At 40.5% G+C, this 27904-nt stretch overlaps 2 protein-coding genes across 2 annotated transcripts; both read left to right on the top strand.

Moving 5' to 3' along the window:
- Positions 1–2809: 2809 nt before the first annotated feature.
- On the top strand, positions 2810–22335 carry LOC134448013 (uncharacterized). Its single transcript, XM_063197772.1, has 15 exons — positions 2810–3273; positions 10364–12356; positions 12845–12963; positions 13099–13165; positions 13319–13362; positions 14244–14385; positions 15242–15320; positions 17351–17426; positions 17662–17775; positions 17944–18037; positions 18197–18402; positions 19307–19450; positions 19961–20041; positions 20141–20212; positions 21263–22335. The coding sequence occupies exons 1-15, from the start codon at positions 3169–3171 to the stop codon at positions 21311–21313; spliced, it is 3387 nt and encodes a 1128-aa protein (XP_063053842.1). The 5' UTR covers positions 2810–3168; the 3' UTR covers positions 21314–22335.
- A 131-nt stretch (positions 22336–22466) lies between these two features.
- On the top strand, positions 22467–27830 carry mphosph6 (M-phase phosphoprotein 6). The gene is made up of 5 exons (XM_063197773.1): positions 22467–22611; positions 24505–24617; positions 25544–25634; positions 26491–26591; positions 26780–27830. Exons 1-5 carry the CDS (start codon positions 22561–22563, stop codon positions 26904–26906), a joined length of 483 nt encoding a protein of 160 aa, XP_063053843.1. The 5' UTR covers positions 22467–22560; the 3' UTR covers positions 26907–27830.
- Positions 27831–27904: the final 74 nt, after the last annotated feature.

Here is a 27904-nt window from a genome sequence, read left to right on the forward strand (position 1 = left end):
GATATTCCTGGAAATCACAAAAAACATGATGAAATGTGATGAAGTGTGTTTTGTCAGTTTATGAGTTTGTGAGTTTATAGATAAGTTAAGTAGGCCTACGTGTATTGATTTTTTGGCAGGGGGAGGCGGGGGGCGTTAAGTCTTTTATCAGGACAGGACAGTGCGAGCGTGTGGTAAATGAGTGGGAGAGAGAGAGGGAAAGGATCAGCAGAGGACCTCTGGCCGGAATCAAATCCGTTATCACCACTGTAATGGTACGGTGTCTTAGCTCATTGAGCCACTGTGCCACCAAGCACAACCATTTCCCAGTGTCCCCATTCTACTACATTCCAGCTGCTCACAGGGCCATTTGCATGGGTCATTTTAACTGGGGATGCTCGCATGACAACACCTTGGAGTGCTGATGCCTGCTTTTGTGCTGGTTGGATCAAATTTGGCATTTTTTTTAAATAGAATTTTTTGTTTTTTCAGTAATAACACTAGCTAACTACCTCATTAGGTACAATGGAATAACTGGTGTAACCACTATGTAATATCATGTGCTAGTGTTATACTTACACTATAAATTTGGCCACCTCTGCCATTTTCTGACTGTCGATGTTTCACCTAATGTCTGTGCTGACCAGGCACATTATAGCTGACCAGTGTAACATGGGTGCAATATACTGAGTCCCAGAGGAATTAATCCCAGAGGAAATTAAGGTGTTAGTATACATAGGCCTACATGATACACAAGCCATTACACATAGTATTGTTTATATGGTTAAACATATGATTTTGGGTAGATATTTAGCCTGACATTTTAAACATGATCCTTGATTAATGTTTCACCTCATATTCGCACAGTTTTAGGACGTTTTTTGGCAGAGTTGGTGTGTGTTCTTTATAGATTTGCATGGACTGAAGAACACAGGTCTACCTACACAAGATGGAGGCTGTGCTTGCCATTTCCCAGTGCTGTCGCAAATTGCTGTGACACCGGCAGTCTTGTGTTCTACCTCTATGGCCCACAATCTTGTCACGAGGTCATGCAAGGCCAAGGGTTAGGCTATGAGTCACATGATGACGGCAGGTGAGCTGCATCCAATGGGTTGGTTGCACCATGTAGAATGCTTAACTTTGATTACATTACAGAAGTGATATCATTGCGACATTTGAATGCACCTTGTGAACTCAGACAATTGTTTGAGAGAACGCTGGCAAAAGGCTATGCTTAAAGTGTGTCACTTTAGTGGGCTACTACTAGCCTACTTACTACTGTGGGTGCATATTAAAAGCTGAAAATATGAGACTTCTGGAACCGTGTGTGTGTGTGTGTTTGTGTTTAGGAGGGAGACCTACCTCCTACCTTGGCAGTCTGCTCTCCTCCAAAGCTGACATAGACTCTGAGGTCAACCACCGTCTGAGCTGTGCCTGTGGAGCTTATGCCAAACTCAGAAAAAGAGTCTTTGATGACAGAGACCTGAGACCCCAAACTAAGATCCTGGTTTACAAGGCTGTAGTTCTTCCCTCCCTGTTGTATGGAGCAGAAACCTGGACCACATACAGCAGACACCTAAAATCACTAGAACAATTCCATCAACGGTCCCTGCGTAAAATCCTGAAGATCAACTGGCAGGACAAACGCACCAACATCAGTATCCTGGAGGAGGCTAATGTACCCAGCATTACAACTATCATAATGAAGCACCAACTCCGCTGGACAGGCCACGTCATCCGCATGCCAGACACCCGTCTCCCAAAGCAGATCTTGTACTCCCAACTGAAAGAGGGTCAGCGTGTCCCTGGTGGTCCAAAGAAACGCTACAAAGACAACATCAAAACCAACTTAAAGAAATTCCATATACCATCTAATAACTGGGAGGACCTTGCCAGGGACAGACATAGCTGGAGGAAAGCATTGCATGAGGGTGCAGCACAACATGAAAACGAACTCCACCATGCCACACAAGCAAAGCGACAACGCCGTAAGGATCACATGGAAAAGGCTGCATCAATACCCACCACCTCTACTTTCCCCTGCCCAAACTGCACCAAGATATGTGGATCAAGGATTGGTCTCCACAGTCACCTGAAGACCCACAAATAGAAAACCCTACTGAGAGGACAGTCATACTCGTTTCGAGTGACCGCTGATGATGATGATGATGTTTGTGTGTGCATGCATGTGTGCGTGCGTGCATGCGTGTGATAGTAGTAGCCTAGTAAAAGTAGTTATGGTATATAGTACAGTGGTTCCCAACCTTTTCCTCCAGGGACCCATGTTTTTACCATTGTGAGCTTTGGTGACCCAACCGCGCGAGTGCTTGCACGAGAGGGAGTCACATGATACCCTCTGTTTCCTGCGTCTTAAGTCAAATATGGAATATATGTTTACAATTACGTTGTTGCATATATATATTATTTAAATAAATGCTTTGTCATTTACATTTATTCAACATCGGCTATTTAAGGTATTTAAAATGAAACCCCTTAAAATCAAGAAGGCTTGGCGACCCTCTGTGGATCTTTGGTGACCCATAGGTTGGGTCCCGACCCATAGGTTTGGAACCACTGGTATAGTAGGCCTACAGTAGGCCTAATATAGTAGCAGAGTTGTATATAGTAGCGCTAGAGTACTCTTACAGATGTAATTACAACAGGCTATGTGGTAACTGTGTAATGTCATATTAGGCCTACTGGTGTTATTGTTATAATTATCTGTTAGTAGCCTAGTAGGCCTAGTAGTAGCCTAGTAATTCTGTGCAGAGCGTTGGCTTTTATTTTGAAATGCATGCTGACTTTTTTTGTCTTTTTTGTTGCCAGCACCTTTCCATGCAGATTCAATGTTGTGTTTCCCCAGCTCACAGTGGGTTGGGCAAGCTGCGCGCACTCACGCATCTGAGAACTATACAACTCTTCACGAGGTCCCAAACTAATGAGGAAAAAACATATGGCTTGAATATTTATAGAGCGTATAGCGTCTGACTTCCTTGTGCGCAGATCAACTCGGTCGAAGGAAGCAGTCTGCAAGTTAGTTCATCACGAGTTGTCTATCTGTCTCCTCCCAGTGGTTCAACCGGAATAAAATAACTTGTTGCTTGCAGCCAGCTGACTAGAACTCCGTGTCCTTCTTTGGTGCAATTCTTCTTGTTTTGCACTGTAGTCTTAGCAATCACTTTTACATAAATGGCGACAAGTTCTGATCGAACACCTCCTCCTTTCCCTGATATTGAAGACATGGATACTGAAACAAGAGAGGATAGCAATGAACATGACTCTGATTTAGCGACTGTGAGTAACCATTTTACACTAATGTCGTGCAGACTGTTCTTTTGCTTGATGATATTAACCTTCACTTCCTGCAACCTGTCTACACTTAAGTGCCTGGAATGGTTTACGCATTTGTTTCGCTACTTTTCGCAAAGTTTGGAAACTTCGATAAAGTTATGTAACATTATGCAGGAACTGGCATCACATGCACTGATTGGTGAATTTGCTGACATCCACAATAACGTAGGTGTAAACAGTGCACATTTGAGTTAACTTCGAGACAATCGCGCCTGACTAGACATGTGAGTGAGCCTGGGCTGAGCATTTTGTTACAGTTCTCTGACCTTTACGTTGGACTTTTAAATGTAAACTCTGACATTCGTGCAAAAAATGACATAGCCCCTGGCCTATGATTATAGGCTAATAGGTCAGTGTTTTTTTGTGACGGAATGAAAGAGCAAAAAAACCCCAAGAAATTAAGTAATTAATTATTCAGCAATAATAACAAAACCATAAATATTGAGCATGAGTAAAATGACACTCCGAAATGCATGTTATCCATCCATCCATCCATCCATCCATCCATTCATCCATTCATTCATTCATTCATTCATTCATTCATTCATTCATTCATTCATTCATCCATCCATCCATCCATCCATCCATCCATTCATTCATTCATTCGCTCCTGCAGATAGCCCAAGTTTTACACGCCATGGAACTCAAGCATGCCGTGACCATTTAATTATTTGTCGACTTGTGTGAAATTAATACAGTGGTTTATAGCTGATGAGATCGCATTTGGTGGACCAGAGAGGGGAGGGTACACCAGAGCAATGGAATTCAGAGTTGTGACAAGCGGGCCAGGCCTACAGGAAGTTGGTTGGTGACAGTCACATTCGATAGATTCAAATAGTTCTAGGCAGCGGCTTTCTGTTCGCTAGAGGCTAACATAGTAACGACTACATAATAAACAAATATAAGGTAGAAATGAATTACATTTACCATTAAGCCAACGCCTACCTCACTTTTGTTTTACGCCAGAAATATTCTAGTAAGGGGAGATAGGACAGGTACATAGAAATTAACGGTGAAGATTCGTAACGCAAATATGGCGTCTACCCGCACATCTCCCGCCTTTCTGGTAACAAGAGCCAATGTGCCTGCTGAGCTGCGTTGCCAGTGATCCAATCATCTGGCTGCATCGGCGCACGCGAAATTATGCACATGCTCAGTTGTGAAAAGCCGTTGCTCTCGTGCCATTATGGAACTACTGCGCCTGCGCTCTGTCAAAAAAACCGTGAGAAAAGTGGCTCAAAAAGCTTTATTTTGACTCGTATGACACAACCAAGTAGTCTAGATTGATCAGTTTTTCACGGTCGTTTCAACCATATGGTTTTCACAACCGCTGGGTTCCCCTCCGTCCTATACTCAGTTTCCCCATTCATTTTTCCCATTGACTCTCAGATCTGGTCTACTTAATCGCGAAATAGCACCCCGGAGGCGTCACCAAGATGGCCGCCATATGTCCCCTCTCATTCTAAAATCTCTCTGTTATTACGCCCACTTCCTGAAACTAGTGGAACTATGTCAATGGCGATATGTGTGTCAAAGGCTCCATTAGCCACCGTTGTTGTGTAAAAAATGGAATATTAAGGTCAATGGGGTTGGCTATACTCTTACTTCAATGGCTTTGGTAGGCCTAAACACACTAGCTCAGGGGTTCCCAACTTTTTTCCAACTTGGGGCCCACTTGAAATTTTCACAAATGTTCGGGGCCCACCTCTGGCCCAATACACAATAAAATTGCAATATATAGTCAACAGCAACACACTCACAAATATTATTTTCATTTTTAGAAAATTATTTCAAGGCCCACTTGGAATACCCTCAGGGCCCACAGTTTGAAAATCACTGCACTAGCTAATGCATGTGCTCATGTGGTTAGTGGGCTCTCAGGGGCAATAGGCAGTGCTTCAGACGGAGCACACAATATACAATTTGGCCCAGGAATATTTAGACATTGGCACTATTTTCACATTTATGGCCCTACACACAACTATAATGGAATAAAACTGAAACAAGCACTATGTACTATAACTGCAGACTTTCAGCTTTAATTTGAGAGTATTAATTACCAATTCAGGTGAACTACTGAATGAATTACAATTACAACTTACAATATGTAACGGATGCCAACTAGCAGAGTGTGGCAGTAAAATGTTAGTAAAACCTCCCTCCCTAAGCCTTATATATTCTAGTATCAGTAGCACTGAACTATATCTGGCCTGTTGACTGGTCTGAGTGGTGGAACTAGTGCAGATCACCTCAGTTACATACAGTGCTGCCTATAAAAGTCTACACACCCTTGTTCAGATGTTTTTGTGATATAAAAAGTGACATAATTCATATAAATATTTATTTTGTTTTTGCTATGCTTTTCCTGCTAACCTGCTGTGCCCCCCTAGCTGATATGCGATCAGCACTTTATCAGAGGAAAACGCATAGAACAATATCAGACATGATCACATAGCAATAGAAACATGCTGACAGTAGCCTGTTCTGCCAACAAAGTTCAGCAGTGTGGCCGATCCCTCTGCCCCCCTTCACACTGCTGAGTGGGTTGAATTGTGATTTCGCAAGCTAACTATATGGAGTGTGCATCCGCAGACCGCGTGTGCTATGAATCACGATTGCTTTCCTTTTCATGCGCCACACCCTCTCAATGTCATCACCAAAATAATCAGTTCCTATTTTCTACGTCCTGTCTTCTAATTCAGTACATGGTTACTAGTAGTAGAGTACAGTACAGTAGAGTACTTTTTATTAATCTTGAGGGAAATTAAAGTGTCTTACAGCTTACCTAGATAGATAGATAGATAGATAGATAGATAGATAGATAGATAGATAGATAGATAGATAGATAGATAGATAGATAGATAGGCTACAGATACAAGACATACACAAAGACCTAATACACATTATTGCACACTTCAGTAAACATATAGCAAAAGATTGAGTATAGCAAAATGCCTTACATTAGTTAACAAACACACACCCACGAGAAGTTGAAACGTCATTGCCATTGAATGAATTAATAAAAAGAAGAAAAAATAACTTAAAGAAGAAAAAAATCCAAAGGAGTGTGCGAACCTTTTTTTAAAAACATACGTAATCTTTTTGTTCAGCACCAGGGATTGTGCACAAGTAACTCTCTACAATTGAACTCTGTCTGGGCCATTCCAAAACATCAGTCCCATTCTGGTGATGCAATCCTTTTGTTGACTTAGACGTGGGCTTAGGGTAATTGTCGTTGTGAAAGATTAAATTCCTCTGCATCTTCACCTTTCTAACAGGCTTAGTGCCATTACCACTGCCCCGGTGGAACTGTTCATAATTCTCTCCTCCCTGACTAAGGCCCCAGTTCCAGTAGACTGTCATCATGCAAAGGCGTAGTTATTTCGCGCAACTACTGCATTCTGCGGTGAGGTGCGATGCCTTCAAGTTAAGTCGTGATCCTCAACGCAGCGGGAAAACACTTTTGTGCAGTGACGATGTTTGCATAGTTTTCCCGGCGTGTCTGTGATTTTCGGTTGCTAAGCGCGAAAATGCTCTGCTCTGCCCTGACCAGAACCATGCCTAACCTTCGCCCGTCAGTAAAGCAACATTTCTGCTGCCTAACTTTTGCCAAGAGCAGCGAAACAAGCAAGGGAAATGGTGAAATTGTGGTGAAATTGTGCCCTGACCAAAATCATGCCTACACTTAACCTGTCACAGGTGTTGTGGAGCACGAGTTAACATGCAAAGGCGTGATGCACAAACAAGATAGATGGTTCCAGTTATCTTGACGCTCTGGCATGATGACATGTTGCGGAGAAAAACAGTCACAAAGTATGATGCTGCCTCCACCATGCTTCACTTAAGGCAGGAATGTTGAACTCAAGGCTGAGGGCCAAATCTGGCCCGCGGAGTCATTTTATTTGGCCTGCGAGATCATTTCAACTTTAGCGCTCAACTTTAGCGCTCAATTTCATTGAAGATTTAGAGTTTTGGGCCCTTGTTCAATTTGAGTTTGACAACCCTGACTTAAAGGGGCATTCCACCGGTGGAGAGATGAATATGTATTGAAAGTGGGTCATATATATACACCGCGTTCCACATTATTACGCAAATGACATTTTTGCCGGTTTCCCAAATAATCAATAGAAATGACAGTCGTCATATTTTTCAAGTCATCAGCCATTAGAGTACAATTTTAAACGTTTTTGAATGAACCTTCCAATGACATCGGTATTTTTTAAAATAATAAAAAACGTAAAATGCCCAAAATGCTCTGTTCCAATTAATTACGCAAAACAGTTTTGTAGTGTTGTAATCCAAATTTCTTTCTTTTTTTCCCATTTACATCAAAACAGTTGGCATTTGGTACCTTCAATACATTTCAATGTTCAAAACTTTGCTATAAGCTGTAACTGGAATGCTGCATTTAATATTGAAGTGATGGAATTGCATGGTAGTTATGGAAGCCCAGATATCCTTGCTGCTTTGATCTCAGCTGTTTTTGTTTGTTTGGTCGGGTGACCCACACTTCACTCTTCAATATACCCGTAGATTTCCATGCCACGTTTAGGTGCTTTGGAGATGATGACATTCTAACTCACCAGACATAACATCCCATTCATTTTCAATGGGGTTTTATGTCTGGTGAGTTAAAATGTCGATACCACCAAAGCACCTAAACGTGGCATGGAAATCTATGGGTATATTGAAGAGTGAAGTGTGGGTCACCAGACCAAACAAACAAAAACAGTTGAGAGCAAAGCATCAAGGATATCTGGGCTTCCATAACTCCCATGCAATGCCCTGCCATTGACTTCAATGTTAAAGGCAGCATTCCAGTTACTAAGACAAAGAGGTTATCATCAAGTATTGAACATTGAAATGTAATTTAGAAGGTACAAAAATCCAACTGTGTTGATGTAAATGGGAAACAAAGAAAGAAATTTGGATTACAACACTATAAAACTACTTTGCGTAATAATGTGGAACAGAGCATTTTAAGTTTTTTATTACTTAAAAAATACCGTTATCATTGGAAGGTTCATTCAAAAACGTTTTAATTGTACTCTAATGGCGGATGACTTGAAAATTATGACGACTGTCATTTGCATTGATTATTTGGGGAAACAGCGAAAAATGTCAGTTGCATAATAATGTGGATCGTGGTGTAGTAGAATAGTAGCATAAATTTCTAATTTGGTGCCTTCTTGGCCGAGAAAAGGCAGAAAATGACTTTTTAGTGCTTGTGGATTTGTGACAACAATCTCGCTCACGTGCATTCCGTCAACGTTGGTCCACATGCCACACCCAGGCAGCTCTGCCAGTGACTTACTGGAGCCTCAATGCCAGTGATTTCAAAAGCACTGGCACACTGATCTGCGATAGGTCTGTTAGCGCATTAGGTCCAACCCTCTATGGGAGGCTTGTTGTCTCAACAGAAATCCACCTATCTTACACTTCCTCCTACAATGATGCAAAATGACGATTTTTACATCATTCTGGGAGGAAATGTTAAGAGCTGAATACAGATTTCTCCTGTCTCAGGGGGAATTGAGAGAGTGTTGCATGACCATTCAAAAGTATGACTGGGTGTCTAGCAATGGAAAGCCCAATGCAAATGGTTGGAGTGTCCTTTAAGGCATGGTGTTATTTAGGTGATGTGCAGAGTTGTTTTTGTGCCCATCATACATTTTGGAATTATGTCCAAAATGTTCAACTTCAGTTTCATCAAATCATAACACATTTCCCCACATGCATTTTGGAGATTACAGATGTAGTTTTTGAAAAATGTACTCCACCAAGGTTGAACGTTTTGGACATAATTGCAAAATGTTTGTTTGGCGTAAAACATCATTCAAATAACAATATCCCTTAAGTGAAGTGTGGCAGAGGCAGCATCATGTTTTTTGCTGTGTTTTTTCAGCTGGAACTGGAGCCTTAGTCAGGGAGAACGGAATTATGAACAGCTCAAAATTCCAGTCAGTGTTGCCACAAAACCATAACCCCCTGCTAGAGAGTTGAATATGAAGGGTAACTTAATCTTTCAGTGTGACATTTAACACATGTATATGCCTAAATCAACAAAAGAAAATTCACACCTGAATCCCTTCAAACATCTGAGGGGTGATCTGAAGGGCACAGGAGATGCCCTTACAATCTGTCAGATTTGCAGAGAGGAGTAGACACATATTGCCACATCAACATGTGCCACGCTCATGCTTAATGTTGCTTTACATGTTGTGGTGAACCCTTTGTGTTTACTATGATGAAGTGTGCTTTTGATTGTTGACATGGGCGCACGTACACCTCCCTACTGGGCAGTGTTCTACATCTGGTCAACAGTTGGGAAATCTTAACCAGACGTCTTATTTACTTCAAAACCATATATAACGCACTGATGTTACATTTCTACAAGGAAATATACGTTACACACTATTCCCTAGCTCAGTGGTTTCCAAACTGGGGGTCGGGATCCATATACTGTCGCCGAGGTACTATAGGGGGGTGGTGGGACTTTGCACAAAAATTATTACTGGAAAATCTAGCAATATTAATGGAAAAAACAAACAACCGAAAGTTGGAGGGGTACATCTTCACGCACCGGTGTGATGGTCTTGTCGTCACGTGTGTATCATCTCCACAATATATTTTTGTATTTTTGAGCATATTATTACGAATATACGGAGGATTTGATATAGTTGAAAATGTTAAATTATTGCCTGTTGGTTTACTAACCAATCAAAATCCTTTCTAATGTGTCTGGATGCTTGTTGATGCATCTGAAGAGTGTGTTTCACCTTGTTTCCTGAAGAAAAAGACTCAATAATGCAAAATCAAACATAGTCAAAAGATGATATATGTGATATGTAATAGTAGAAGAACTGGTCTGATTTCCATTTATTTCAATTGTGACATAGGCCAATAGAGGCAGAACTAATGGCCATATCAGTGTCGAATCAAATCCAAATGAAGTGACCAGTTTCTAAGATTGTTGATTTTAAGATTATGTTCAAGATTTTTTGACACTTAAGTGGTTTTTTTTCTTTTGCAGGCTGACATTGATGTGGGCAACGCTAATCAAATGCTTTCAACAGTTCATGATGTCAGCAAACCGAAAAGTGCCTCCTCAGATAATGTTTCTGACAAGGAACCAAAGAATGAATCAAATAAAGCAACTGAAGACATTTTTGGAATGTCCGCAAGCAGTCCTGAAGATGCAAATATCCCTACTGATGATTTTGAAACTGAACCGCCCTCTGGCTCATTTGATAACCCATCAGGTGAAATAGAACTCATGGCAGACCTTGACATGACTGGGAAATTGATCCAAGATGATGACAGTATAATTGATACAATTGTTAGTGACTCTCCAGACATTCCAAGCAATTCCAAAGAAAATCCTACTGGTGAAAACATTTCAGAATTGTTGAGTAATCCTGCTGGCCTCAGTGCTCCTTCAAAGAATGACACAGAAACGGCAACCATTCCTGTCACAAAACCTCTTGCTGATGTGGACAATTTCTTTGAAGACATTCCTGAAGATCCTGTGATGAGGCCAAATACAAATCCTCTTGATGACCTCTTCGGTGATATCCCTGCTGCACTGTGTGTACAGAAACCACTTTCAGATGCCTCTGAACAATCTACTGGTGACAACCATTCTGATTTGCTGAATAAACCTGTAAGGACAGAAGAGAAAGACCTCTTTGCTGACCCACCTGAGGACATTTTCAGTGGCATCCTGAAAGAAGAACACGAGCAACAAAGCTTATCAACAATTGTTGACCAACCTGTTGACATTTTCAGTGACATCCTGAAAGAAGAACATGAGCAACTAAGCTTAGCAACAAAGCAACACCCCAGTGCCATTTGCGATGCCTCACAGGACATCTGTGTAGAAGGCGATAGCACCCTCAATGCTGACTCTGGCGAATCCCTCGATGACTTTGAAAACATTGAAGTACAGTCCGTTACACATGAACCAGAAATCACAGTTGATGACCCTTTGGTATGTGACACCACAGAACACTCTACTGGGGAAGACCTTTCAGAGTTATTGATGGAACCAACTGGTACAGAACCAAAATCTATAGTTGAATCACCTGAGAACACTTTGAGTGAAGGCAAAGATGACACAGACGACACAGATGCCACAGAAATCGCTGCCTCAGAAGTTGTAGGTCTAGGAACCAATGATGACCCTTGTACCGAAGATCTGGACAATGTTACAGAGGAATCTCAGATGGCTCATCCAGATGAAAAACAACCAGATGATCTTATCAGTCAGGTGGTCCAAGACAAAGATGCGCAACAAAACACCTCTGTCAACATTTCTGACTCCACTGGTAAGCCTCCAGTTGAAATTGAACATGTGACAGACCCTGACATAACGGATGACGTACTTCAACATGACAACAGTGTAACCGATGACGTTGCTAGTGAATCTCAAGACAGTAAAGTTCAGGAATCTTTGGGTGTCCTGGAGCCAATTGTGTGTGCCAATGAAAATGCTGCAGATGTCACTAACCAGTCTCTTGACCAGGCACAGTCATTGAGTGAAGCTCTCATACCAGAACAACACGACCTCTTTGGTGACCCACTAGAGGACATCCTCAGTGACAAAAATGAGCAAGAAAACAATGATGCTTCAAAGGATGCTGGCTTAGAAGGCAAAAATGTCTTTGATGATCCTTTGTCATGTGTCGACGAACCCCTTTCAGCCACCCCTGCACAGTCTACTGGTGATGATCTTTCAGACTTATTGATTGATCCAACTGGTAAAGAACAAAAATCAGTCATCACTGAACCACATCACAACATTTTTGAAGACAGACCAGAACAGAAAGACCTCTTTGGTGACCCACAAGAGGACATTTTCAGTGCCATCCTCGGTGAGAAGAATGAGCAACGAACCGCCACTAAGAGTGTTGTATCAAAGGATGTTTCCTCAGAGGCCAAACTATCTGATGATCTTCTTGAGGAGCCCACGACTGTCAGTTCTGACAGTCATACCAGAGATGGAGAAGAGGAAGACATATTTGCAGGTAATACACTGTAGCGTATTAACCCATTTAAACCTGAAATCTCCTGCTAAAAAAGGCCTGTGAAATTCCTATGCAGACTCTTAAAATCTGAGCATTGTTTTTCCAGAAATAATGAACAGAATTGTCAAAACTTACTTAAACCTTTATTTTTATTTTGTACCTTTGTTTAACCAGGGAAACAAATCAGATTGAGGTATTACCTTCAATGATGTACTTCTAAATGTACAAAAATTGTACAGTTTCTCTGGTTGTGTCATCGCACACTGTACGCGTGTGTGAGTGTGTGTGCGTCTGTCTCAGATTTTTTTGGTTTGTGCGACAAGTTTTAAACAGGCGCTAAACTTCATGATCCACCAGCTGACAATGATGTGCATGGCAGGGACTTGTTTGCTAGGGGGTTTGAGTTTATCTATGCTGTTGTGTGCTATATTCCTAATGTATGCGACCTGTTTAACATGAGTTTTGTGAATGTTTTTTCCCCCTGACAGAAGCTACTGTTGAATTATCATTGGAAAGTCCAACAATTCATGCTGAGCGTGATGAACATTCAAGGGCTTCACCCCTGGCTTCTTCCAGCATCTCAAAACTAGAGCCTGCAATATCGGAGGTACAGTATGCTGTTCAAATTCAGAGTTATCAAAATTCAAAAGTACTGTATCTTGAAAGTATCTTAAAGTATCCAAACTTTCCTTCTATGGGAACAATTCTGAAAAGTGTGCTTGAATTTGTTTTCATTGAACAGCTTGAGGAAGAGGAAACCGCAGACAAATTTGACATTGACGTTGTTGTCACTCACCCGGAGAAAGTCGGTAAGTGCGGTGCTACTAAAAAGTAAGCCACACGTGACTGTATTCGAGTGAGAGTAGGTTGCCCTGTGCACGGGTGAGGCATAAATGCAATTTCGTTGTGTGCAATGGGCATTGTGTGCTGTGGAGACTTATAATATTCATTTTATTTTTTAGGTGATGGTATGAATGCTTATATGGCCTACAGAGTGTCCACAAAGGTATGCTATGTCTTTAATTAATCTGAAAATGTTTCAACAAAACTTTTATTGTAGAGAGAACCTTTTCAGCACATATTAAAATTTATATTGTATGAATGTAGCAATAACAATGTTATTTTTTATAGGAAATTGTCATGTCATTGAATGTGTTTGAGAGGAAAGAAAGAAGAGAGAAAAGAAAATATTAATGAAAAAAGTAATACTGTAGATAACTAACCTTAACCAAAAGATGAAAATGAAGCTTTTTTTCTTTTTAGAAGATGACATTGTTGAGACAGGTCTAATTTCCAGAAGCTGGTTCTAGCATTTGGCAGCATAATATCTGAATGCGATTTCACCCTGTGTGGATTCATAAAATGTCATTTCCTTTCTCACATAACTTGTCTTACCCAGCTGATCTGTCTAAAACTGTCTATTAATGTTGTCTTGTTGTGAACATGTCGATCGTCTGACATGACCTACACTACCGGTGAAAAGTTTTAGAACGCTACTTTAACCATTTTTTTGTGAAATTCCATTTCATTCAGTTTCCAGCTTTAGTTTAAAAATCGGTGTGATTTGTCATGTCATGGAGATTGAAGCATACACCAAATAAGCAATTTGAGTAGGAAAAACAGACGATGGAGAGTAACAGCCAGTTGGGGTTCTACATTCATCTGGTTTACTCCCCTGGTGAGACACTCGGGTTCCCCCCAAAACCCCAATGATGTACGGCACATCATCTGAAAGAGGACAGTCTACTAAGGAGAGCTTTCCTGTTCCCCTCATTGCTGAGGCAGTCAAAAATGCATTGCTCTAAACCTTTTCATCGGTAGTGTTAATATAAGTTAGCCTTTTTGAATATTAATGAAGAATTATTAACCATTGAGCTTTTCCTTCAGACTTCGATTCCAATTTTCAAGAGCAGGAACCTTGAGGTTCGAAGGCGCTTCAGTGACTTTCTTGGGCTGTACGACAAACTCTCAGAAAAACTATCTCAAAATGGTTACATTATACCTCCACCACCAGAGAAAAGCATCTTGGGTAAATATGTTTTGTTTTCAGTATTTAAGCGACACCACACCATGTCCGTAAATAAGCTCATTTTACATCTCCCATTGAGTGTAAGGGGTGTCAAACTCATTTTGATCCAGGGGCCACATACAGCCAATTTGATCGTAAGTGGGCCAGCCCAGTGACGTAATTGCACAATATTGCAAATTTCTGATTCATATCGGAATCGCATTGCTATCAATAATTTCAAGATGGACAATAGATATCAGGAGCATTGACTGTAATTTGCGAGCAGTATCATTGTGTTTCATACTATTCACAAGTATGAAACCCTGAAATCTCGAACACCTGCAGTAACTTTGCGATGGGCTAGAGACTTTCTTCTATTTTGATATTCTGAGTTTTCTAAGACAAAAGTAACAACTCCAAACTGCAGTAAAAGACAGCCAGATGGTGCCATCACCACAGCAATGATGATTATTAACGAATGATAATTGCTACCTGGGAACTAGAAGCCAGACTAAGGGCCTCTGCACATTGGCTCCGACAGCACTGCGAAGCACTTTCGCTTCCGACACAATTCTGATCCTCAAACCCAATTTCACACGAACATAGCATGGATAGTCAATGGGCGGCTCCGACAAAATAGAACTCGCCTCTAATCGCTTGCCGACATCGGCGCCGGTGTGCGGGACTGTATTGACAACAATGGGATCGAACTTTGTCAGAGCAGTGCTCAACACTTTGTCGAAGCCGATGTGCGGAGACCCTAAGGCTGGAGGAACAGAAGAAAGGCAGAACTCAGTTATCTCTAGGGGACGTGTATTGAGCGTATCTATTCAGTATATCCTGTTAATATTTGGTTGTTGTTGTTTTTTTGTAATAGGTATGACAAAAGTTAAAGTTGGAAAAGAAGACGCATCATCAGCTGAGTTTGTGGAGAAGAGGAGAGCCGCTCTGGAGAGGTTAATTTTTGTATTTCTGTGTTTATTTATGTTTTTGTATTATTTTGGGGGCATTTTAGCAAGCATTGACAGATGTGTGAGTGAGAGAGACAGAAAAATAAAGAGGGAGAGAGATAGGGTATGGTATGGTAATGGGGCAGAGATACCCCATTTATGGCATGGCTGCCCAGCCTACTGAGACACGGCACCCATGTTTGTTCTACTTCTGATTTAGAATTGAAGTGAGATGACATGACGATAAGGTCCCTATAGCAACCCAGACCCAACCCTTTTGTCACATGCATATACAAGAGTTCCCACTGAGCAGCATTCTAAAATACATACGTACCAGTGCTTGATATTAGGGCTGCACGATTATGGAAAAAAATCATAATCACGATTATTTTGGTCAAAATCGTAATCACGATTATTAAAGCGATGGTTCGGAGTAGAATCACCCTAATGCCATTTGAACCGTGACACCCATCCACCTTTACACCCGACGTGTTTTCTGCCGCAGGCTTACATCAACAGAGTTGCCGTGTTATTCGATGTTTATTCCGGATAGCTTGACTCAAGCGCATATGGATCCTGGGCACCGTCTCCAAACTTCCCCCACAAAAATAACATGTCATGACACCAAACTTCTACAGTATAACAAATGTGGTTTGTACTCACAAAAAGATGAATTTGAAACTTTGTACATAGTCCAGGAGTTTATTAGTAACAACACACGAGACGATTAGCTTTTCTGCTGCTAAACATCCGTCAACGTCACTTCCTCCAGCTGGGACTTTGTTGATGGAAACAAATACACGTAAGTCCGGAAGGCGGAAAACTCCAAAAGACAGCTTGCGCTACAACTAGAAATTAACCACTTCGGATTTAAATTTTACCACGTTTAATAAATAGAAGACGATGCCACACTCGTGCATATATCCTGGCTGTGGACTAAAACACAAACCTTACAATATTTGTTTTCATCAACAAAGTCCCAGCTGGAGGAAGTGACGTCGACGGATGTTTAGCAGCAGAAAAGCTAATCGTCTCGTGTGTTGTTACTAATAAACTCCTGGACTATGTACAAAGTTTCAAATTCATCTTTTTGTGAGTACAAACCACATTTGTTATACTGTAGAAGTTTGGTGTCATGACATGTTATTTTTGTGGGGAAAGTTTGGAGACGGTGCCCAGGATCCATATGCGCTTGAGTCAAGCTATCCGGGAATAAACATCGAATAACACGGCAACTCTGTTGATGTAAGCCTGCGGCAGAAAACACTTCGGGTGTAAAGGTGGATGGGTGTCACGGTTCAAATTGCATTAGGGTGATTCTACTCCGAACCATCGCTTTAATCACGATTATTGAATTTCGCAGATTTGTTTGAAAATTATAACAAGATGAAATATTACCAAGAATGATTTATATATGGGATGAGCAAAATAAAATGAATTGTAATATTTATGTAAAGGCAATAGCATGAAACCTAGGTGGACAGATTTCTGGCCAGAAACACCAGCCTGTCAGTATGTTCTGGCTTCAAGGACACTCTCAAAGGTAGGTAACTATTGCCACGATTAAATCACGATTGAAATCACAACTTCGATTACACAATTTTATCACGATTTTTGATTATTTTCGATTAATTGTGCAGCCCTACTTGACATTATTTTTTTGAACATTTGGACCCGCACCCACAGTCTAAGTATTTAAGACTGACGCCTGCTCCAAACTGAACAATTGACTTTTTTGCTTACTGGACAATTCGGGTAATTACTCCCCCCACCAACATGGTGGGTCTGGAGTCAAGACTGCAACCTTTGGGCTACAAGACTGGTGCCCTAAACTGCTTACCCATGACTGCCCTAGACATACTGTAGATACACACACATGTTCACACACATACTTAAAAAAACACAGAGCTGGCCTCTGTGCTGCAATATTCACAGTATTTTAACACCTATGGCCAAATACTAAAGGGTGTGCCTGCCACACTATATATGCTGAAAGTGCTACTACACTAAGATAATGTGTGTGTGTTTTCTTCCAGGTTCCTACAAAGAATTTTGTCTTATCCCACACTGTTGCAAGACCCAGATGTAAGGGAGTTTCTGGAAAGTGAAGAGGTAAGGTTAGATTTTATTCTCTTTCGCTATTGTTGGTGGGTCAGTGACAAATACAGGCTTGCAAAATAAGAAATTATAAAATATTTCACTATTCTAAACGCTTCCATCAGGAGTGGTTGTCTCATTTTTCAATTTAATTTTAAAACCATTCATTGCGGTCGAGTGTACGTAGACAGAATAATGATGACAATTGTATGACTCTCCTATCACCAACCCCACGCCCCGCTCTCCACAGTTACCTAAGGCAGTGAGCACCCAGCTATTCAGTGGTGCTGGCTTCTTGAAGATGATACACAAGTACACAGAGGCGGTCAGCAAAATGACCATCAAGATGGATGAGACAGATGTAGTAAGGAACATTGAGTCATATTTTCATTTATATTCTTAAAGGTGAACTGTGTAACATTTTAGCAGTTTTTTTTCCCCAGCTTGTCCAATTTGTCTTTCCAATTTGTCCATTTGTGACTGTCCTCTGAGGTGCCATTGAATACTGTATTTCCTATGTGTGGTACAACAGTGGTTTGGGGAGAAACTTGCAGACATTGAAGCTGAGGAGCAGCAGTTAAGACGGCTCCATGCTTTGGTGGACTCAATGGTGACTCACAGAAAGGGTAAAGAAAACCGTTTTCCATGCACACAATCATATTTTCCTGCAATCCTGTATGTAGAATACATCATTTATGGAAATAAATAAATGCTTATTATCATTTCTTATTGATATTGATGAAAATATATGCACTGCAACCAAAACCTTTTGCTTTATGTACCAGACCTGTCGTCAAATACAGCAATGTTTGCTAAGAGCATTGGGATGTTGGGTGGCTCTGAAGACAACACTGCTTTGTCCTGTGCACTCGGTCGGCTAGCAGACGTGGAGGACAAGATTGAACAGTTGCACCAGCAGCAAGCTGGAAACGACTTTTTCATTCTTGCAGAGTTGTTGGCTGATTACATCCGTCTGCTGGAAGCAGTCAGGGTATGATCAAACTATTTTTCACTGCAAATGTGTTTTCACTCAGAAGTTGTTTAATGAGAGGTAGATGATGCACGCAGCTGTGAAAATCATGAATACTGAAAGTGAAAATGATTAAAACTGATACATATAGATATGGTTCTATACTTAAAGGAAGTATACTTGCATTTACCCTTCAACAGACCACTATTTTCACCATAATGTACTCTTAGAATCCAATTTGTTATAAGTAATTGATTACCGTTAATTATCAGGTATGTGTTGTGGTGTAGGTTATTAGATTACATTTTAAAATAAGTTGTTTTCCATTTCAATGTTCACTATTTGAACTTAAAAGCCAAAAGCTGGCCCTGCCATGGCCTAACGGTAGGTCACTGCGTTACTATGTTGGCCACCCGGGTTCGATTCCAGCCCGGGTCATTTGCCAATCCTTCCCTATCTCCCTCTCCCCACTCATTTCCTGTCTCTCCTCCACTGTCCTGTGAAAAATAAAGGCAAAAATGCCCTTAAAGATATTTTTTAAAAGCCACAAGCCATTGACAAATTGCAAGAATTTGCATCTTACACTTTTGGATTTTTACAAGGTTTTAGGTATAGTTTCAAAACGCAAAAATAAGAAATGGACGCTGAATTAGGTTGAAACGCTGAATTAGGTTGTTAATCAGTTAATTTTACTCAAGCACATACCTATAAGTAGCAAATTAAGAAAACGGATTGCAAGTGGTCTCCTATTTATTTCCAGAGCTGTACAGTATATTGGTGAGCATAACAGAACATTATTGTGCTTTGTGATTATTTTTGGGGTTTATTGTGGGGGAAATCGCATTTTTTTCTACAAAGTTGAAAGTTGACAGGTATGGCTGTATGTCGGGGAGCCTAACTCTTAATTCTTGTGTTTTGTGAGCAGGGGTGTTTTGACCAGCGCATGAAGATGTGGCAGCGATGGCAGGATGCCCAGAATATGCTTCAAAGGAAACGTGAACTGGAGGCCAAACTGCTGTGGGCTAACAAGCCAGAGAAGCTACAGCAAGCCAAGGATGAAATCGTAGAGGTGATTACTTCAATTGGCATACTATCATTTGCACTGTAAAAGTGATGCTCATGAGGATGGCCACTGGTTAACATAGGCGTTGTTAGAGTAGATTTTCTTTTAACCAAGAATATATATATATATATATAATATAAATTATACACAGTACACATGGACTTTTTTTGTTTATAAACACGGTGTTGTGAGGAGGAACAAGACACTGGCAGCCAACCACGTGAGCTAATTTTTTGACTGACAGCGGTTCTCCAACAATCAGAGGTTGAGTTGTGCGCAGCCAGGGTCACGCAGCCAGGGGGAAACAAAAAATGAGAACCCATGTATACGATGCAATGTAATAATTCTAATTCTAATTCTAATTATATATATATATATATGATTTTAATTAAATGAAAACTAATCTTGTTGATGGAGATGGCAATTATTTCTGAGATGGATTTCTAAAAAGGCACTTTGAGGGTTTTGCATCTGAACCCTAAACATTTGTTGATTGACTGTGACTAATTCCAACAGTGGGAAGAAAAGGTGACCCAGTTTGAGAGAGACTTCGAAAGGATTTCAGTGACTGTTAAAAAAGAAGTACTTCAATTTGAGGTTTGACTGGTTATTTTTATGAGTGGTTATGAAGTAAATAATTAAATAGCCAATGTGATAAATATTTTTTGCTCATGTAACCTGTCATTTTATTAACAGAAGGAAAAGGCGAAGGATTTCAAGAGTCAGATACTCAAATACCTGCATGCCTTGCTACACTCACAGCAGCAGGTAAGTTGGAGTGGAAGCAGATAAGTGTAAGAGTAGACAGAAACTATGTAAAAGTATACACATTTCAGAAGATTACCTACATCTGATACAGTAGTCAGTAGTGGTCCTTCAAGAAGATGCCAATTCGCAGAATGCGGCTGTAGAACGCTGGAGGCCTGACCATTTATCTCCCTGGTTAGTAGTTAAGGGAATAATGGCCGTTAATAATGCTGATACTTTTTCCAGAAACGGGTAATAATTTAATACGTTGTTCAATCATCACAACACCGTTACTGACCTGCCGTTACTGAGCATGCTACTACTCATAGGCCTATAAAGCAGGCGGCTGATAGAAGCGACAGAGTATGCTTGTTAAAAGCAGAATGCAAGCATTCCGACATTCCAATTGGCTGTGGCGACTGTCACTGAACTAGCCTGGGAACTCCCATACTGCCTTTAGTTCTACACAATCGTTTCGATCTGAAAGACAGTATGGCGAGGATGACTCATAACGTACAAGATCATGGGATCTGTGTCATAATGGCCAAGCATTCCGACCTTAACAGTTTCTCTGCCCAATCAGAGAGCAGGGCAGTGTGTCATAATAGCCAAGTATTCCGGCCCCATACGGAATTTACAATAGGCAACTCCCCAGACCTAATCTCACTTGTGATTAGGTCTGGTGTTAACCAGGCAATCACTGAACCGCATCATAGCGCATTTGCATAATATTGCTGAACTTCAACTACAAACTGTCGCTCAAATCGCCTCAAGTCACACAAATCACCTTTGTCTCTTCTGTCGTCAGCGACTTAATACAAAGTCAATTACTTGTGTCGCTGGAGTCACTCAAATCGCGTCTGATCTATTCATGCCATTAGTGCCATGGTTCACTATCTAGCAAAAGTAAAGCGAGGGTTAAGTAAGATCAGTAGTTCTCAGCCTTTTTGAACTAATATCCCTTTGGTCTGATCATGAGCCTCTAAACGTCCCCCTTTTATGTACTCCTTTTTTGTGATACACTGTAATACAGCAGTGATTTATTTATTTTTTATTTATTTTCTGTTCCAGCTGATGAAATATTGGGAGGCGTTCTTACCAGAAGCAAAGGCAATTGCTTGATGAAGATGGGAAATCAGGAGAAGCCATGTCACAGCTTGTTTACTTATTCTTAAGGGAACACAAATAATCAGACATATTTCACACAAAGGGTTTACACACGTAGATTCAGAAAAGTATATGTGTAAGTAAATATTTTTTTATTTTCAATTTTATAATCACATAATGTTGCCTTAAAGCAGATGTTACAACCAAAGTAAAAGCAAGTACGTAACTGCGACCAGGAGATGTAATTAAGGCAATAATTAACTACTACATGCCGGTCTTATTGTTGCTTGCTGGTCCATGTACTGCGTATGATATGGAACAGCTCTCTCCATAATATTGACACACAACACAATTTAGTAACATACACGTAAAAATTACTGACAACATTATTAACATAACTTTCCAAAACACTGTTTTTAATCTCGCAATGGAAACATAGGGAATACAGAAACTGAAAAGGGAAAAAAGTTTTTTTCTGAGGGAAAACAGTGTAATGTATCGATTAATGTTAGTTACTATTTTTTTCCCCTCTAGTACAATTATTAACCCTTTATGAAGTTCATTTAATAACAACGCAACAGTTGCCAAGTTCTGCTACTCAGACAATTTGTCAAAAAGTGTCACAGCATATTTACCTCCACTTGGTGTAACAGTTGAAATTCTTATATTCTCTTAAATACTTGTTGGTATATATAGTTTTATATGTGGGTTTGGGGCCATCAGGTTGTGTGGTTTTGCAGCAGTTTTGTGTGCATGCAGATTTGTGTTTTGTTTTACTTACCAGCTCCAGCTGCAAATAAAGAGATTGAAGCAAGGATTAAGTCCGGATTCAGTGCTTGCGTGCTGTTTCTTAAAGATTGTCACATTTTTCACCCTTATATTTGTCTTTGAAAGGGCAAATGCATATCAGCTCAATTGTAAAGTCATTTTCTCATTTGCAAACTGGATGGTGAATGAAAAACAGTCCCCCAAAAGTCGCTGTGGCTAGGTTGACTTGACAGCTGGGAAACTTTGTTTTCTCCACGGAGGAGGGGCCAGGAGGCGGGGTGAGGCCACAAGCACAAGTGGAGGACGCAAGGTCGCTTATTGGAATAGAAACACAGTGTGGGTAACTTTTGTTTTGAAATTTGTAGCTGCTTGTGCAACCATATCCGGGTTGAAATGTCTAATTCCGGTATTTTATTTTTCACGCTGTTGTTGTGACTCACGTGGAAGGCGAGCGTTTATTTCATGCCAGAATACAATAGAAAACTGCCCTCAACATGGACTTGGAGGGGACCTCAAAACTCTCCAAAAATGTCTTACGAATGAAGGTAAGTTAAGTTATGCTCAGTGCATTTGTGTGCACTCATATTTGGAAAACAAACCCCCCCCCCCCGTCACCGTTTCCTTCAGTCCCCTTCAACACTCTGGTTATGCTGTTTTGGACAAGAGCAGTGCAAATACAAATGCAGTACGTTCATGGTTTCAGGCAAATAGAGAACCCAGAAAACCAGTGAACTGGTCTGTGCACAGGTTGTCCTGTCCGAGTCAGTCTCTTAAGAAACACTGCTCTACCTCTACAAGATCTAAACTTGGGCACACAAGATGTGAGAGCCAGACGCAGGCATAAGGTTCATTGGTAGCAAGTTTACCGCTGTTGTGTTGCCGTTGGCATTATTGAAAAGTCTTTGACTCGCAGGAGTAGAGCTAAACCGAAGGACACGTGTTAACCACTCTGCAGTAACAGAGCTGTAAGTTGCAGAAAAAGAAGAAGCAGCTTAAAAAATACGTTCCGCACAACGTCAGATCCATGGTCCAAATGTCGCATACAGGGCTCTAAATTATCACCAGCCAAATGCTGGTGAAATTTCACTTTGGTTGGTAGAAAACAGCAAAAACGTACCAGCCGCTTTGATCATTAGCAGAGATTTTTTTAGGAAGGGATCTAAACTGTCTCTGTCAAGTGAGGGTGTGTTTGGCTAGTACAGCAGGGCTGTAACCAACCGGCCAAATGCTGGTAAAACATTGCTGTGGCTGGTAACAATTTCAGTGTCACTAGCCATTTTTGCAGGTGGCATATTCTATGGTATGACATATCAGAATAGCCTGCAATATACTGTACTTTGCCCCCTGTATATCAATTTTGTATCAATTGTAGAAGTTTGAGAAAACGCTAAGTTACTCAGTTTCTATTTGTATGGTTTATTTCCATGTCGAAAGCTGTGCACTCATCTTCTTGCTTTAGCACCTCATCTTCTGAAGTTAGAAAGCATCATGATGAATAAAAAAAAGAAACAATATCAAATTTGTATCTAGTTGAATAACTGAATGGCTAGTGACTTGGGAAAACCACTAGCCACAATGGCCAGCAAGCGAAAAACTTAATGTCAAGGCCTGTAGTACAGGGGTGGGTAACCTTTTTCATTCGAGGGGCCATTTCAAATTCCTCCAAGGGCTGTAAAAGTCCTCCGAGGGCTGTACTATGAACACAAACCAGGATTTCCCCCAGCACTTTAGGCATATTGAAGGTAGCCACCTTTAAATCAGACCCCACCTTCTCTAGGTGCCCTGAACATAATTTAAGTGTATTGCAAATGTAATTTCAAAGATTCCTGTACGAGATATGCAGTGGTCAGGTTGTGAAATCAAAGCAGGGGGGATGGTCAGAGATTGAGTGATTATTGGAGGTTTGGGGGTTTCTCCCCCAAGAAAAATTTGAAAATGTAGTTGTTAAAAGCACAATTTTAGCACAATATATGAAGAAGGGAGGCCTGTGTTAGAGGGGGATGATTTTTGACCATTTTTATTGTTGGGGGGGATGGCATCCCCCCTCCTCCCCCTACGACACGAGCCCTGGAGATATGTTATATTTCATGTGGAGCTGCATAACATTAAAATTATGTCGGGGGTCGGATAAAATAGCATCAAGGGCCGTAAATGGCCCTCGAGACATAGGTTCCCCACCTGTGGGCTAGTAGGATCACCATCTAGCCATCTATTGGCTGGTGCTGAAAAAAGTTAATGTAGAGCCCTGCGTACGGGGTCATTTCACGTGAAATCAGACACTTTGGGACGCCACCAATATGGCCTTCTGAAAACAAAACAAATGTCAGATCCAGTGGAGTTAGCAAAGCTGGTTGGAACTACAGCTCTGGCATGAGTTGGGCTATTGCAAGAGCCCCTGACATAAGCGATGTGAATGATGAAATTTCTGTATTTTACAGTTCATGCAGAGAGGTCTTGACCCAGAAGCAAGGAAACAACTGGAAGAAGATGAAAAGAAAGTCATCACAGAAGAGCACTGGCTATTGGATCTTCCAGAGCTTACAGCACATGAGTAAGACTAATGCCACAATAGATTTTCATGTACATACATTTGTGTTCATACATTCATGTTCAGGGGAATAAAATCTATTCAGAAACATTGTAGTCTACAAATGGAAAAAATGTTGAAAACAAATGTTGAAAATACCCTCTCACTAGGTACTAGAGCATGATTTCCATCCTGCTGCTAGAAAAAAATCCTGGGCCTAGAGTAATACAATTACAATTAATCCCATCCTGTCCCACTCCTGTGAAAATGACTCCCAATCCCACCCCCGCCCCCACTCAAAATCAGCCCCATTCCTATTCCACTCCTGTTTTTGCAGCACTGACATTGCCCGATTCTCAAAGTGAAGTGTGCTGCCCTCCGAAGTGCCACAGGCTTGAAGTCGGTACACTCGCAAGACGAGGCTCAAAGCCTCAAAAGCGTCTCAAACGATTATGAATGGAACATGCGTTACATGGATACCAGTTCCGGTTTAGCCACTACACTTTCAACTGATTTTAAACTGTAAACACGGTTGTTTGGCTGTATTTCTGTATTGATGATATTTGGAAAGTACAGCAAAACCAGGAGAAAGCTTATCAATTCTTAAATTGTCCAAAAGCTGTGAAGTGCAACACATGTAATGAACACAAACAATGACCAATTTACAACTGACCTTTATTTGTCAAAATAGCCTTTTGCACCTGGTCTTTAAGGGGTATATGGTATTTTACTGTATACATTTTGGGAAATTTACTTTTTATTGGTCATTTTATTGCATTCAGTCATAGATGAAAGGATGTCCGAACAGTCATTTCCAATAATGAAATGCAAAAGCCAAAAATGGCATTTAAGTCATTTTTCAACAAAACTCTTTTTTTGTGAGGATATGCAATCTACTTGAATCTTTGCTTTTCCATATTTCCATAATTTACTTTTACTTTCCCCCCCAGAAATATCATGGTCATGGAGAGAAGTTTTGCATCCTGTGAGGACTTAATATATGGAAGAATTTCATTCAAGGGTTTCAATCCCGAGGTTGAGGTAATGTTTGTTTTTCAGCATTTTCATTTGTCCATGTTAACACACAGCTATAAAACACCTATTCATGCTTTAGTCACCTCAAGCCTGGACTACTCCAATGCCCTACTACTCTATGGCATCCTCATCAAGATAGTAAATGGGCTGCATTATCTCTAAAACTCATCTGCAAGGATAGTCAACATATTTTGCAGAATATATGGTTTTGCTTCTACTACGGTTTAAACTTGGGTGCAAAAGAAGATATGACCATTGATGCTGCATGTTTTTCTTCTTCGCCTGTTTTGTTTACTTTTTATGTAGCTGTGTGTGTGTGTGTGTGTGTGTGTGTGTGTGTATATTTTCATGCTAGTCTTTGATCATATCAATCACTGCTCCAATGGAACAAAAAGAAAATTGGAATGTAATGGAACATGAAAGAAAATTCAGGGGGAGCTGACATTACAGGCGGTAGACAGTAGTAAGAAGAGAGGGTTCATAATGGCTAAAAATCCACATTTAAAAGTAGTAACTAGCTGTTAAATCCTAAACGCATCTAGCCACAAGGTACAGTGTCATTTGAGACGAGCATCTGATGAAGACTAGTGTGAAGTCGACCTGAAATATGCAGCGATATTGATGTGCCACACACACTACACAAGTCTGCTACACACACTACTTTGGGAATTTTCTGCAGTGGATTGCAATAGGGATGTGCGATCTGATGATAATAAATTGTGAAGAATGAGTAGAGGATCATAGACGATCTGCCAAAGTGGAGAAATCGTATAGATCGCCTTGTTCGCTTTGTTCTCGTTATGTTATTATTTGTTTATTTTCGCTGAAAATGAATGGGTTGTGTTGTCTTGTTGCATTTCAGAAACTCATGGCGGCCAGAGGCACAAGTGAGGATAAGGAGGATGATGATGAACAACTGCGTAAAATGGACACTGATGTAACAGATGAGGAAATGGCGATGCGGTGAGTGAGAAGTTTAAGAGCCAAAAGAGTGTCATATTGGGAATAGGGGTGGGCGATATGGCAAAACTGTCATATCACGATTTTTTAACGTAAAATCTTTCGTTTTTCAATGTCCTTTTTTTGCTATTACTATTTTATTGATCTTTGTTGCTACACTGCTACAATTTTGTTCAATTATGTGTTTTCAGGTATGCCTCTTTAGTTGAGAGTATAAAAAAGAAGTTTGTGAAGAAACGAGAGCATGCAACATCTGAAGATGACGTCCCAAGTTTAACAAAACAAGCCAGAAGAGAATTTCGTAAGCCAAGTGATTGATATACATACCCTGAAGTATTGAATATACAGTGTGTAATTGTAGTAGTTTACTTAAGCCTGATTCGCACTGAATAAATATTACCTGGGGCCCTTTGGTAATATGAAATTAAGCCAGAGGATGTCTGAGTTCTTCACTGGAACAAACCGAGTTCAAGATGGGAAAGATCACCACAGCATCTCAGATGTGCAAGGTCTTCATCAGAGTCCAAGGCATGGCAACGTCGAAGCATGAGTTTGGCACTGCTCTAAATAAAGGCAGAGAATTTGTTTTCCACATTTGAGATGCCCTGATGTCCATTCCTTCCTTGAACTTTGCCTACATGCTTGTTCTGTGTTGTTGGCAGATGTATTTATTGTTACTAACTAGACTACGCAGCATTCTTAATGTCTAAATTCAGTAAATTACAGACTTTGCTTATGCGCCATTCAGAGAAACGAAGGTTCTGTGGTAATTTGCAATCCCAGGGGTCCACTGGTAGTGCTTATCCTGTGCGAATCAGGCTTTAATATACTGTATATCCTTGAAAAAGATCAAATGTAAATTGTAAATGGGCAGCATACATTGAAATGGAATAGAATAGAATAGAAATCAGTTGTTGTCATTAGTACAATGAAATTTAAATGTGCACTGTACAAATGCATTTAAATATTTTTAGTTGTCCATTTTCAGAATTCATGCTGCCCATTCGCAAATGTTACCTTTTTTAACAAATACTTATCACCACCATCAAATTCTAAGTATTCATTATGACTGGGAAATGTGCACTTTTCGTACATGAAAAAGGGGATCTTGATCGTGGGTGATCATGATCCACAATTTTGAATGTCCAGAAATTGACATTTTTAGCTATAAAATGTACTGTACTTTTGTTATACTAGTGAAAATTAGCGTATTATTTAATAAATATTCATGAAATACCTTAAGAGAGCAGAATTCATGCTTCCTTTAATCATATCCAGTTGTCCATGTCCTGAAGCAGCAAAACATCCCCAAACCA

This window comes from Engraulis encrasicolus, chromosome 4 (genome assembly GCF_034702125.1).
Source record: "Engraulis encrasicolus isolate BLACKSEA-1 chromosome 4, IST_EnEncr_1.0, whole genome shotgun sequence".
NCBI classification, from domain to species: domain Eukaryota; kingdom Metazoa; phylum Chordata; class Actinopteri; order Clupeiformes; family Engraulidae; genus Engraulis; species Engraulis encrasicolus.

Excerpts from the sequence above, each read along its gene's own strand:
- LOC134448013 (XM_063197772.1), top strand. The coding sequence starts at position 3,169 with ATGGCGACAAGTTCTGATCGAACACCTCCTCCTTTCCCTGATATTGAA. Across the intron at positions 13,166-13,318 it reads CACTCACCCGGAGAAAGTCG|GTGATGGTATGAATGCTTAT; the intron begins GTAAGTGCGGTG and ends TTTATTTTTTAG. Across the intron at positions 13,363-14,243 it reads CCTACAGAGTGTCCACAAAG|ACTTCGATTCCAATTTTCAA; the intron begins GTATGCTATGTC and ends CTTTTCCTTCAG.
- mphosph6 (XM_063197773.1), top strand. The coding sequence starts at position 22,561 with ATGGACTTGGAGGGGACCTCAAAACTCTCCAAAAATGTCTTACGAATG. Across the intron at positions 22,612-24,504 it reads AAAATGTCTTACGAATGAAG|TTCATGCAGAGAGGTCTTGA; the intron begins GTAAGTTAAGTT and ends TGTATTTTACAG. Across the intron at positions 24,618-25,543 it reads CCAGAGCTTACAGCACATGA|AAATATCATGGTCATGGAGA; the intron begins GTAAGACTAATG and ends TTTCCCCCCCAG.